The 14,436-nt window shown below is 39.6% G+C and overlaps 1 protein-coding gene across 8 annotated transcripts in view; it reads right to left on the bottom strand.

The window, feature by feature from the left end:
* Positions 1-14,436, bottom strand: part of GALNT9 (polypeptide N-acetylgalactosaminyltransferase 9) — a 230,371-nt gene that overhangs the window by 201,165 nt on the left and 14,770 nt on the right. For 7 of the 8 annotated variants that reach the window (XR_004161565.1, XR_004161564.1, XR_004161563.1 and 4 more), the window contains exon 2: positions 4,113-4,293. The exons of the other annotated variant lie outside the window; for it this stretch is intronic. Coding sequence is in view for 1 of the 7 variants with exons in the window: in XM_031555946.1 (XP_031411806.1) it covers positions 4,113-4,279 (167 nt within the window). In the remaining 6 variants the exon portion in view is untranslated. The remainder of the gene's footprint in view (positions 1-4,112; positions 4,294-14,436) is intronic. 8 annotated transcript variants of the gene reach the window in all.

The following is a 14,436-nucleotide window of genomic DNA, read 5'->3' as shown; positions in this document are numbered from 1 at the left end:
TGTTTGCAAGTTTGAGGGCCTTTTCCCTGTCTTTGTAAGAAATTCCATACGATTCTGACTTGTGTATTCTTAATCTTTGATAATGTCAAAAATCTACTGCTATATATAGAGCTACAGCACTTCTATCTTTATGCATGGCTGGGAAGGTTTGAGTGCAATCTCTTGTTACAGGAGCACAGACCTGTACTTAGTGCTGCAGCTGGCAGCAGTGAAGGCTGTTATCCCCCAGAAAGGCAGCAGGATGGCTATGGCTGCCCCTGGATCTTCTGTAGCAGCCCAGTGTACTCCAGCTAAACTTGCTCTCTCTTTTCCCTCTCAGCAACCGTAACAAATTAAGTCACTTGAAGCCAAACAACTTAGCAGGGATTTAGGTGGTTGACTCTGGGCACTTCAGCTTTGAAGTGTGAGATTTCTATCTAAATCTTGGCTGTGTTGCTCCAGACTTACTTTTGACCATTCAGTCGAACGCTCATCCTGTGACATTATAGTAAGAAGGACACACGCACGGCCTGGCAGGTTTCACAGAACGTCCATGGATAGGATTCCAGGCTGTTCTACACCTGCACACGTCAGTAAAGTCAGCTGATACAGATACGTGTGCTTATGCTTTCCCATGCACATGTCTTGGGGCCATCAGCCAATACAGTACTCAGGTTCATGCCATCACAACCCTCATTTTTACTATCAAAAACATAAATGGAATTGAATCCAATAACATTTGACCACTGAATAACCTGGAGAATCACAGAGCATGTCCTGGCTTAGCCATGTGTTGCCAGGGGAAAATAACCTGTTCCTTCATACGTGCATGTATGACAGAGGAAATAATCCCATCACAGGCACTAACAATTCCCTTGTAGCAAAAATAATCATGCAAAAGTCTTCTGAGATACTTCATAGGCACTTCTGTAAAATTTACTCTGGAATGTACATAGTAACAGTCAGTACTGACTGGACCACTATTCCACAGTTATTTTTATGTATTTTAACAGATCAGAAAGATATCTGAACAAAGTGAAAAATCTCAGGTCAGGCCAATTCTAGGGTTACTAGCTGAATGTGTGTAAATGCTCTTTCATCAGCCATAAGAAATCCTGAGTATTCTGCTCCACACTGAACTCAAACATCTTTCATTCCTGCTGCTTGGTCTTTGCATCTTTCCTGAGCTCAGCAGCACAGCACTCAGTTGCTTCAAGGCAAAAAGTTACTCGAGAATTAAAAAACCTGCTAAAAAATCAGCACAACTTTGATACCAGCACATTCTATTCATGTGAAATCCAACATGGAATGAAAATACTGTTCAAGGTCACATTGAATATACTCACAAACTGTTGGAGAGGTTTTGCATTGTTTTATATAGCAAAATTGCAATTTCTCTATATTACATGTCTCTTGAAACTAAACAGCTTGAAATATCAAATCACAGAATGATTTTGAACTGTTTTCCCCAGGGTTGTCTACTCTCTGCAGAGAGACAGAGCAAGCATTCAAACTGTGGGAGGTGCAATAGAGAAGAAAAAACTGAGATATTATTACACCACGTTAGGATCAAACTATCATTTTGCAATTATTATGTGAATTGTAATTGCAAGCAAGATACTTACTGTCATTGCTTCAAACACAACACAAAAAACTGCTTCTGATTTAATGATTCTTGTCTTAAAGAAAAGCATTGTGAGCGCAGTTATATTTGAGCTGGCAGCAGATAGGAAGGTAGAACACAGTGGGAAAAGCATTCTGGGCACAGCATTACCCACATAGGCTTGCAGACTTTACTGCAGTGGAAGGACATGGCGGTGACTCCAATTTAGGGATCCTCACAGTCACACTGCCTGACTGTGCACCTCTGTAGTCTAATGTACTTTTAATTTGCTGAGTGGGATGAAAATACCTCCTGAAAACCAATCATACTTCCAAATGTTTACTGAATATATGCTAGAAGATGGGAGAAAATGCTAATTTTACCAGAATAAAATACTGGAAAAAAGTAAATCAAAGATAAACTAAGAGTTCAAAGATAAAATGAACAAAAGGTGCTATTCATGATCAAATTTATTCTAAAACAAGATTATTGGAATATTACAAGTCCTATATTTGTATAGCAAAATCATGTTTACTTTCCCAACTTGTGTCTACGAAATGCAGACAAATATGTACGCATGTATTTTATTCTGGTTTTCTTCAGAGACTCGCCACAGACTGTGCACTGCCTTGGCCATCAATTCTACCTTGCTTTTCAACTTAAGAATGAAAAGTGCTTCCTTGTGAAAGACAGAAAATACTGGGAACAACATAAGCATAAATTACAAGTAGACTGAGAAGCGCTGCATATAAAGCTGGACACATTGGTTTCCCCACAGCTATTTCCCAAACCAAACAAAGCCAAGCTCAGATTTGCCCCGTGGCTATCGAGCACAGCTGGAAGTAAGCATTATAGGACATGTTGGATAAGAAGAGGCTGATTACTCTGGCATGCCAATACATGGCACAAGAAGGGAGAGAAAACTGAGTTTAACATTACAGACCCTGCATTTTACTGTCTGCACACTTGAAGGTGTCAGAGACAAAAACAAGCTGACTAACAACAACAAAAATGCAAAATCACCGCTTCATGTGAGAGCTTCGACCTTCCCCAAACTCATTTTTCATAGCAATTACCCTGCAGCCCATAAGACACTATTCCAGAATCTGGATCTAAGCAAAACCATCTAAAGAATGTCAGAACACCACAGGAAGGCAGTTCTTCGTAACTCAGACAGTTCTACATGCAGCACTGCCTTACGAGATTACCAAAATAAGCATGTCAAAAAGCTTAGCTGAAAGAATCATAAATGCTTTCAACTACAGAAGAGCATGATCTAAAGTCAAACATCACTACACTGTGAATGCTCCCGTGATTCTAGGAGCTGTTAAGCTAGATTCAAACTTTGCAGCCTTCGCTTTTATATTTCCAGGTAGATCATTCTAATTTATTATCCACCTGACCAGCAGCTGACAACAGGCCTGGTCAAATCTCACTGATGCTCACTTGAAAAAATTCATATTGATTTTAAGGAACTTTGAACCAGAATCTGATGTGCAACTCAAATATTTGCATGACGATTGCAATCTACCTTTTTTTTCCAGGATAATTTCATTATACATTTTTATGATACATTGACCAAATGTGACATCAAAGCAGCATGTTTTTTTTCCTTCTCTTCACCACCTCTTTGATCTAGGTTTTCTTTTGTACAGCAAGTATCTGAGAAAACAAATGCTGAGTCAATACTTCTGAGATTAGATTAATATGTAATATAGCTAATGAAATTTGTGGTTAAGATGAAGTTTTGTTTTGCTGGATTTTGTTTTTGGCAGCTTGAACTGCCTAAAATCCTAATTCAATTGCAATCTACTCGCAGAGCACAGCTGTTTTGCTTGGCTAAACTTTTCTCTCTGCTTAATAAGATACTTTTTTATTTAACTTTCAGTTCTGCCTAGGAGCCCCAGTGGGTTTTTCAAAACAGAAGATTATTATTAGAAATTAATTAAGTATTCTTTTCAATTCTGTCTCCTGAGAGTAACTAGCATTGCTACTCATTTTCTCAGCATTAAGACATTACTGATTGTCATTCATTGGCTGACAGAGAGGATGTCACAGCTGGAAGATGCATAACTCCGCAAATGTAGAAGATTATAAGGACATCTCATACAAAATATAATAAATCAGTACATATAATAAACACATAATTCCAAATTTAACACAGGCATATGAAGATTGTACTACTAGAATAAAAATGTACGCATACTCCAGAAACTAAAAAAAAATCTTACTGCAATCACAAGACCCTTGTGGATTATATTTAGTCTACATTTCAGTGTATTGCAGACCCTGACTAAACACTTCTAAGAACATCAAGTGCAATTAAAGAGGAGGCAGTTGATTTGCTGTTGTTTTTGACACAACACTTCATGCTTGAGATGGCAGCTGGTCATTTTAATTTTCACTAAACTCAAGGGTATGACTATATGTTGGCAGACTAACTGGAAAGGGATGGGGAAAAATGAATTGTCATCAAGAGTCCAAAGAAAAACAATCACTTGCTCTAATAATAATATGGAATTCAACTTACTTTTTTGGTCTGTAGTCAGGGATGGACCTGTCGAGAGATATCCTGTCACTGAGTTGGGCATTGTAACCATATTCTTCATATTTAGTCTCCGATTCATGGCTATCATCTCTTAGGGTAGCAGCCATTCCCCCCTGGCCCAAGCCTCCTGGACCTTCAACTAATCCCATAGGCTTTGCAAGGCCTAAATAGAAGTTAAAAAAAAAGACAAACAATTAACCAAGAACATACATCTAACCTCTTCTGTTCCCACAGAAGTTTTTAGAGAACAAGATCTGAACTCCCATAAAACCCAAAATCTCTAAATGCTTCTTGGCTCTGTGGAAATTTTCCTCAGCTTTTCAAACCAGAGTCCATCTCAACACGCCTTGCATTATTACTGCATAATTGCTAATGAGCAAACGATAAAGAACTAATTATCAGCTTTCAGTTTCCTCTTTTTCACAGATAATTCCCTGGAAACAGAAATCTTGTTTCCAAACATCTCAAAATGCCTAATTATCCTTGATTTCATCTCACTAAATCTACACTGGAAATCCACAAAATCAGAACTCAGAGTAAGAGGTCAAATACTCAGAAGAGTTGGAAAAGGAATATGGGGTGAAAAAACAAATCATTCACATGTGAAATGAGGCCAGACCTCTTCCCAGTGTACTCTGATACAGCTCCACTCATTTTAAGGAGATACAGTGAACTTCTACCACATGCAGATCTGGAAGTTTACAAGTTTACCTCCACATTAACGTCAGTTCTGGAATACCTGCTGGAGCTGGGGTATGCGTGCTCTGGCTCTGAGAGCATCTGCAGATCTTGAGTGGTTCAAGTTAGTTTTCCATGCTGGGAATATGACTGTGTGACTGGTGAGCAGCTGCAGCTTGGTGGGAAATATGGAGTAACATAACCTCACCATGTGAGGCAACAGATGGATCATTTGGACTCAGTTGCATGCCTTGTCCAGCCTCCTCCCACAAAGATGTGCAAAAACTACTGGGGACCTGAAAACTCTCACCCACTAATTCCTTTGGATTTCCTCCGCCCTTCAAAACTATGTCAAATGGACCATGTATATTGTGTAAAGATATTCAGCTCTACAAAGCTTCTAGGGTCAGAAAGTTTGGACACACTTGACTAAAATGATTAACCCTGCACTGCTTAGTGCTAAGGCATTAGCCAGCCAACAATCCATTTGTTAGATTTCATACGCTAATACATTACTGCTTAGCTCAAAAAATACATTTCAAACAAAATGAAACAGACATTAAAAAAATACCCATACAATCACATCACCAAGAACCTCTTCCATGGCAACAGTTATTTAATTAGGCGTTGAATTCTGATAAATAAGCTCCTCAAATATCCCATATTTCATGTCAAAGCTTTCCTTCCCAAAAGGCTGACTATCAACAAGTTATCATAAGCTAAAAAGTTATTTATAATAGTCTTGGGGATACCATACAGAATTGTGTAAGTAACCTCCAAATTGTTTACAGTGCAGAGCAAAACAGAGTTTGACCTGCTCAACATATTTCAAATTAAGAATTTTTCAAGATGAATATGTCAGTATTTCAAATAAACAACTAAAGAGAAATAGAGAAGAAAACTGTCAACGCTTGCTAGTAACAGACAGACACGATAGTACAAAGCCAGGACTGGCTCCTCCAAGTCAAGTAAGGTCTGTTACAATTTAGCCCTCGTATGGGAATTTCTCCTTTATCTCATTGCTAAGACTGCTCTCATTTGCTAAAGCTCTGTCATCATCTCTGCTTAATTACAGAAGGACAGAATGGAGAAGCAGAGGCTCATTAGTGGTTTCAGCGGATAAAGTTAACATTTTCTACTATAGATGCTTGAGATAAAATCTCCTGCTAAGGTTAAGTGCAACAGTACAAACAGTCTGCCTGAACATGAACTACCAGCTGAACGTCGCACATTCCCTTCTAAAATACACACATCATGCTGCAATCAGTGGTCCCAGGTCAGGACATGGTCCTCATATTTATGTTTTTGATGTCTTCTTCATGTTCTTCATTGTAATATGCTGAAAGGATCAACACTCTCAGCAGGACAAGGAGGACAGAAGAAGGAAAAAAAAATGAAGCCCTACAGAAAAATATCCTTGGCATGGTCAAGCTTTTGAAAAATTCAGAGAGCTCTAAACATTCAAACCCAATGAATTATTGAAAAGAAAGGAAAACAAGAAGCTGATGTAGCCCATGGTCTCATTACAGGTGTGTGTGGGAGGTGTGCTCTGGGTCTCACCAGAGAGCGAGATCAAACAGAGGTATGAGAGGAACCCCACAGGCCAGACAGGCAGGAGGGGAAAGTGGAAAGATGAAGCTTCATAGCAGCATCTTTTGATAGAGTTTCATATCGCTGGGATGCAGAGAGAGAAGACCAAAGAACCACGCTACTGGGATTGAGATACTGATGTTTAGTCAACAACAAACTTCTTCAAAGCTGTCAGTGAAACAAAACGCCGGTGAAAATGAAAGGTATGCTCAAGGCAATGGAACATCTAATCAGCATACATCTCTTTTCTTAGTCACAGTCCCAACACGGGGATTTTGGGCAACCTTCGATGACTCATCTCCCAACATTCAATAATGCAAAACAGGCCAGCTATGCTGTCTTCCTTTCTCAAACACATTTTTCTCCAGTAAGGGATGAGCTAATCCAAAAGACAAGTAGGAAACTGTTCAAAACCTGTCTCAAAATGTACAAGAATGCAAGAAAAATCAGTTCATATGGAATAAGTTGAGTCAGCAGGATGGCATGGTGCCTATTGCAGCTCATGATCCTTCTGGCAAAATAAATAAATAAATAAAATAAAAATCACAAGGAATTAGTAATGCAAGCCACTTTGTGGACTGAACATCAAAAAAAAAAAAGTAAGCTAACAGTTTCTGTAAGATAATTATAATTATTTTAGACTTCCATTCAGTTTTCATTTATGCCTCTGTGCTACACTCGGATTGATGGAAATGTTCTGTAGTTATTTGGAAAGTCTTTGCATACTTGGCTTAGCGACGCTCCTCCGTGCAAAAGCAGCAGGGACAAGAGCTTTTATTGTGATCTTAGTTTGGCCACATGAATCACCGCCCAGCTGTAAACGTGATTTCTCCTTTCTCATGTAAGCGGAAAAACAGCACCAAAACAGTACCAAACCTTTGTCAAGAGGTTTGAGTCTGAGTCTGGCTCATGAGACAAAGATTGCCGTTGACTTACATTGGCAACAGTTCAGTCTTAGATACAAATCCAAATCGTAGCCCTGTGTTGAGTTACTGCTTATTAGGAATCACAGATGAGCATACTGAATCTGAGCAGGACTTATGACTCCGGCTGCAATCTTCTGGTGAAGCCCTGACTGGTTCTGTTTCAACTATTACAAATATTATGGCGTCTACATTTATATTAGTGATCAGTCTGCAGCTAGTAATACATTTCTGCTCTTCTGAAGGGAGAGAGAGAAACTAGCACAAGGGAGGCTTACAATTAGGGACTGGTATAATCACGTCTCCAATTGGGTCATGCAAAGGGAGAAAGCTGTAAGCAAAAAAAAAAAAAGGCATATTGTGAAATTTGGGGGTATTTAAGGCCTGTGTCTGTTCTAATGAAACAATTTTCTGCCAGAAAAGCAGAGAAACGGACAGACATGATTTGAGTTGAAACAAGACTAAAATTCTTCAAGAACTGCGTTACAGTTACTGATTTTACATTACAGAATTCCTTTGATGTTACTACAAGAAGCACATTCTGGCACTAAATATTTCTGAAAACATTTTATGGAGCTTCATTATGTTTCTTCCTTTTAGGATGAGAAGACATAGGGCACTTTGACCAGATTTGCTATTTAACATCTGTTGCTTTAAAAGAGAAGGGTCTAAGATTGTAATCTCTAGCCTGACAAGTAGTCCTCACTCAAGTCATTACAGAAATTACGTATTTGAGACTCTAAATCTCTTCTCCCCCAAAAGAAAAAACCTAATCTGCAGCCTAATCTTCCTGCATTGCACAGTCTCAGACTTAAAACACTAATAGCAATTAGTGATGCCGCATGCCTCTGTTTTACTTGTCAAACATATGGCATCTTAAAGAGGGCTCTGTTTCCAACGAAAAGTCAGCAGTTTCCCCCCCAAAACCACAAAGAGGCCTTATTAAAAGCGAGTCAAATTAGGCACTTCAGAAGTTAAAGAACCCAGAAAACCAGACACTTCATTAAGCCTACGTCCTTGAAAGACTGCAATGTGGAAATTTATTTGCTGATCGCTTAGAATCATCTGGGCTGGGTTCTGATGCTACATCAAAGCAAATTGAAGATGACTTCATTAAAGTTAACTGACCTGCTTTGATGAAAGGGACTCCAAGATGTGGTGTGCTCATTTGACTTCAAGCAATGATTTAATTCCAGCAGTTAAAAACTTTATTCTTTATACTACAAGTTCTTGCAGTTTACAGAACAAAACACTTGCATCTTTAAGGCACAAGAAAGAAGAGAATGAAACTTTCAACGGAGAGCAGTTTGCTTTCAATTTTTCATATGAGAATTAGACAGCCTTCCAAACCATGCATGATGACGACTACCTCACGTACTTTGCTCCCAATCCTTATATTTTAGTTCTTCATGATGCTAATCTGATCTAATTCCAGGAAAATGTCATCATTTATCTGACATCTATCTGGCTTGCTCTCAGAATACATCATTGTGAGGGTTTTTTCACCATTAATTACCCAAATTTTAGCCTAAACTAACCTGCAATTCCTATGGCAATGCAGTAACACTGAATAATCTATAGCAGCAACTAAATAAATAATATCACCTTGCTTCATTCTGCAGGAAAAGCACTAAATTGACTCCAGAAATTATGAGGAACAATGAATACAGTATAATTTATAAATATATGTGTGTGCATACATATATACGTGTGTGGGTGTGTGTGTGCTAAAAGCAGCGATTGCAGGCAATGTTTTTAAATGCTTGGGATGGTTAGAGAGACACAGTATGACTTACACACAGTAACATCTGCATAGCATTCTTCATCTCAGAGAATTACCTGTTTCTTTGGCAAATATCTCCTCAATAGAGAGCTTTAACCTACAACCACCCAAGCCAAGACTGTAACTCCCTCAGCAGCAGCCATCTGCATTGGTCAACCCCAGAAGAAGCCCCACAGCATGGGACCATTGAGCAGAACCATCTCCTCAGAGACTTACCAGCAGGCAGAATGTAAAATCCTGCAGGGTGTGGAGGGACAGAAAACCACAACACTGCTCCCATAGGAAGTGGAGGTGGGTTCCCAAGGACAGGGATTCAAATGAAGTTCTTTGTGCCCTGCCCAATGAAAAGCCAGGCTTCAGGGGCTGCCCATGGGAGAATTCATTCCCAAGGGTCTCGCCTACAGGAACAGCAGGGAAATGGGTGCATTTCTGAAAATACAGCTGCTGGGCAGTGAGACAATTGCTATTGATTTTATATGCTGTGCGTTCAGGTCCTACAATGATGGAGAGCAGTGCAGAACCTAAAAAAGACAGATGGAAAAACGTCTCTGGTTCGATCTGCAGCATATATCTGGGTTCTTACCCAGGCAGATCAGACAGCAAATCTTCTCCATTTTTCCCTTCTTTTTAACCTTGCTGCAGACTTCCAGATCCTCCTTCTATGACTTTTCTCCCTGTGGCTGTAACCAGGACCCATTCTCCCACAGCTTGTGAAGCTGCTGTGGGCAGGGAAGGCAGTGATGCTGTTCATGTCACCCTGAGGCTCTTGCCATAGCAAAGGGTTGACAGAAATCCCACTGCATCTGACTCAGCTCTGAATCGGTGATGGGCAGAGGTGGAACAACAGTGGCAGTGCCCCATGAGCTGCCATTTTTAAAGATTTCTTTTCTTTAAATTTTTAGACTAAAAAGATCTACAGCTGGTACACCGGGATCAGTCATACCCTGTTCAGTGCCACAGATGACAATGAGGTCACAAACAATTAGTGTCTGTCACTCATTTCAAGTTTATTTTTCTCATTGCAAAGATTTCTGAATATGACAGAAATTGCTAGGAGAATAGAATGCAGAATGAGTCAGTCTTAGTTTCTTAAACAGATTAATTACTCTGCAGGATGCATAATTTCCTAGGAAAAAAAGAGGCCTTCTATTTCTCACCATAAATTCTGTCACAATGGAAAAATTACTGACGAGATTTAAGTGAGAAACTATGGCAAAAGATCAACTACATCTGTAATTATTATAGTGTTGTGTTTTTTTTTTTAATATATATGCAGCAAAACTACAGATAGCTATAAAATCAGGTTCAGCCAAGGTTCTTAGACATAATTAACCTTTCATCAATTCAAAATAAAGGTAAGCAATTGAGGGTAATTATATGCCCACATTCACAGTAGCACAGATCTGCTCATGGCTTTTCCCTGGCCTTCCTGTCACTTCTGGCAGCCCTGATTCTGCTCCCACATTTCATCCCTCCTCCAGCCAAAACCTGGGCAGGTGGTTTCAGGGCTGCTGAGCCCAATCCCAAGGGCAGCTCCACCACCAGGGCCAGCAGATTTGGGGAGTGCTGACAACTGCTGCCCCGTCAGTCTAAGATTGAGAAGGATTCCAAAGGAGATCTGTGAGCTTTACCTACCCTTTATTTAGACCATCTGCACTCTAGAATAGCTCTGGAAATGAACGTTGGTTTCCAGCACCTTAAAAGGAAGGAATAAAACACTTCCTTATAAAACAGTTGGCATAGTCACCCTGTTTTACCTGCAACTCCTGGAACACTTCTCTTTTAAAGAGGAAACAAAAAACTCAGCGTAACAGCTGCATCCTTTCTTTTCCAACTCTGAATACTGACTTGAAAATATGCTTGTGTACCCTGCAATGCCACAAAAAAATCTTTAGATCCTTGTTTAACAAAGATTTCAGGGACAACTGCAACTTGACAGAGACTGACAAAGCTGACTTTTTGAATGAAAAGAAAAAGGTTCATAGAGGTTCAGTAACACAGTTATACAAGCCCCAGATTACTGCATTTTTAAAATCTAGTCTGATGCAAAACCACAGTACCAGACAGAAATGTTAACCCCTCCTTCTGGAGGCAGGTACCAAATCAGTTGCATCTAATGAATCAGCCCAAATGTTTCTATCTTTAATTACTACCGGATTGTGCAGACTTTGTGATCTCGTACTGTTGCAACTAGAAACTTCAGATGAAAGTTACAGCCTCACTGACTGGTGTAACTGTAGGCAATGAGATTAAAAATTTCTTCTTCCTTCAGGAATTAACTGCTCAGGTCAGAATGAAGCAGATGAATGAGCGAAGCAGTTGGCTGGAGGAGGAGGAAGAAAGAGCAATGTGAAGGAGCCGCTCAACACTAAGCAAAAAGTCTCAGCTCACCAGTCTTGATCCTTATAGCTCCATTTTGGTGATCCCTAAAAATAATCACGAGGAAAATAGTCTCCAAAATGCCATGTTTAAATCAGAGAATGGCTCAATAGCATAAGCAATGCCTTGCCCCTCATATACAGATCAGGGATGCTCTGATCAGATGCTCAGTTGAGGTCAGAAGATGCTACCAATATGGACTCTCATTAAGCTATCACACTTAGAATGGTATTTTCTCCTTTCTGTCCTATGACATCACCCTAACTCTGCCAAATTGCTGAACAAGTTTTAGAGTCTGCACTTTCCTTTCTTTCTCTCATGCTGTATGTTTCATTTCTGGCAAAGGATCTCATGCCATAATTTGCCAAGAACAGATTTACCCTATGGAATATCCAAAAATTAGTTTGTTCCAGACAAAGAAGTTGGCACATTCAATAGCAGCTTAGTGAATCAAAATTAAATGTGGAAAAGTAAGCTACTTTGTATTTGCAAGCACCATGATCAAAAATATACAAAAGAAGGGCTTCTTTGAAACTACTTCACTACTATTTCAGTCAGCTTTGCAAACAGTAGCATGCAGCAGGAAGAGTCATTGCAGTCTGCCTCAATGATTCAATCTAAACGTTAAACAGAGTCTGGTTCTTAATTTCTGCATATCCCAACTTGCCATATCCCAAATCAGTTTCTTTTGACATCACCTTGCAAAAAGTCTAGTTAATATATAAGTCTTGCTGCCCAGAGAACTGATGTAAATTTTGTCCATATCAAAGGTACTTATTTCCTAGGCTAGGATGAATGATGTTTGTGAATGAGATTTAGTTTTACGTACAGAAACAGTCAACAAACTGCACTCCACAGAGACAGAAGTTCCAACTCCCTATGAAGAGAAAAGAACAAAACCCCATCCAATTTAAATGACTACAGCACTTCCATTTATCTGAAATCCAAAATACAGTCTCATTTTTTATAGTTGTAATCAAGTTTGCTGCTTCCTCGCTTGAAAGATTTATGTCCCCTGGTTATCTAGTATCAGCATCAAGTATCTCTGAAGATATACCATGGAGAAGACAAACAGTACCTTGTGACTAACAGTTTGAAAGGAAAAAGTGCAATAACTCCTTGCAAAGCTGAAACACTTAACAACTTTTTGGTCCTAGAAACTACAGGGCGGCAGTGTACCTTGACCTCTTGTTTCCAGACCTTTCTTGTCTGTTCAATTGGAAGCCAAAAATAGTGTTTCTCAGCCTTCATCCACAGATGACTGACAATCCTGTAAGACTTTTTTTTGTGAGAAGATTGCTGGACGGAGGCGAAGGGATGAAGTGATTTGGCAGCTCTACCCTGCAGGAAGGATATTCCTTTTCTGCCCACTGGAAGTAATTAGAGTACAGAATCAGGAGCCTTGGAAGTGATGTAATTAGGACAAATATCCAAACCATGATGTGCTTTGCCCACTGTTTTTTGGTTGTTTTTTTGCCTTCCCAAAAATCAAGACACATCCTGGTTTCAGAAAGTGCTCTGAGGTGCAGCCTGTAAGCATCTGCCAAGTGTCTGAAGTACATTAGATGGAGAAAGCCATAAGGATTTTGCCAGGCCAAAAACCAGGGCTGTTATGAGCACATGGGCTGGAAGCAGGCTCTGACAGTCCATGCTACTCACTCTTCCCCTAACACATTGATACATTAATCCTTAAACTCTTTACAGTAAGTCTTAACAGAACAGGATTTGGCCAGAACAGCTTTTTTCCTTAGCGTTTTCATATGACGTAGATCTAGGTTTAGAGCACCACTGCAGCAGGCACTATATGAGCCCAGAGAAACTGTTCCTATCCCAAAGAGCTCATTATACATACTGAAGACAAGAAGGTCTTGTCCCCTCTATACAGATGGCACCCTGGAGATGAAAAGGACAGGGTTCCTACAGCAAAGTAACATAGGGATAGACTATATATTTTTTTCTTAAAAACAAACAAGCAAACAAACAAATTCCACTCGTTATCAAGACGGTTCTGAAATGATTGATTCCTTTTGTGGAAAAGCTCGTGGAAAAGCTCATGGAAAAAAGCTCCCTACTGATTCAGGTTATTTTCAGAAGATGAAAGATGGCAGTTCTGCTAAACGTAAGTCAGGTTTCCTGCTGAGAAGGCTGAGCACAACTCTTTCTGTGTCTGCAGGGAAAAGGAGTCCTTGGAGACCTCTGGCAAAGCCACTCCATGATAAATACAGTATTCCTAGTGCATGACTTAGGACTTTCAAGAAGAGAGGAATACTTGAGAAAATACGAAAAATGTGTAGCCAAATGTAGTAGGAAAAATTACATTAGTCATCTTGTCATAATGCAGGGAACAACCAAGACCATGAGTGCAAAAGGACTGCATGTAGGGAAAAAGGGCAATACACGTCTTTACAAAGCCTTTGTTCCCTAACATACTATGTGGATGTGCTCCATACATGCCTCTGCTGGCTTCACCAGCTCCCTCACAAACCTCATTTTGTCTTTTATTGGCTTTGCAAGCAACAGAGCCATAGTGTCAGCTACTCCCTTTCTGGACACAAATTCATTAATGCTTTTTAATTGGAAGAAATACTGTATTTTTATGTACAGATATCTAATATCAAAAGTAATTGCTTTTATAGAATACTCATTTGAAGCTGGTTTCCCCTTGAGAGGAGAAAATGTATTCTAATTACAACAGATAATTCAGGAGAAGATAAACAGATTGATGACTGGAAGGACCACGAAATGGGAGCCACACAGACCTTTGGAGATGAAGATAAAAGCCCATTGGTGAAGGAGGATGCTGATCTCAGGCTGACAGACAGTGAGAGAGATGCCAGTTTTGTTAGAGCCTTCACATAAGAAAAATCAATTTCCTAAGAGTAGGAATTCTTAAACAGGGGAAAGCTAAGCAATATATTCCCAAACTTAAATTCTGAGTAACAACGACCAAAAA

The sequence above is a fragment of the Meleagris gallopavo genome, chromosome 17 (assembly GCF_000146605.3).
Source record: "Meleagris gallopavo isolate NT-WF06-2002-E0010 breed Aviagen turkey brand Nicholas breeding stock chromosome 17, Turkey_5.1, whole genome shotgun sequence".
NCBI lineage: Eukaryota > Metazoa > Chordata > Aves > Galliformes > Phasianidae > Meleagris > Meleagris gallopavo.
Note: the sequence above shows the minus strand (reverse complement) of the source record. Positions and strands in the feature narration are given on the sequence as shown.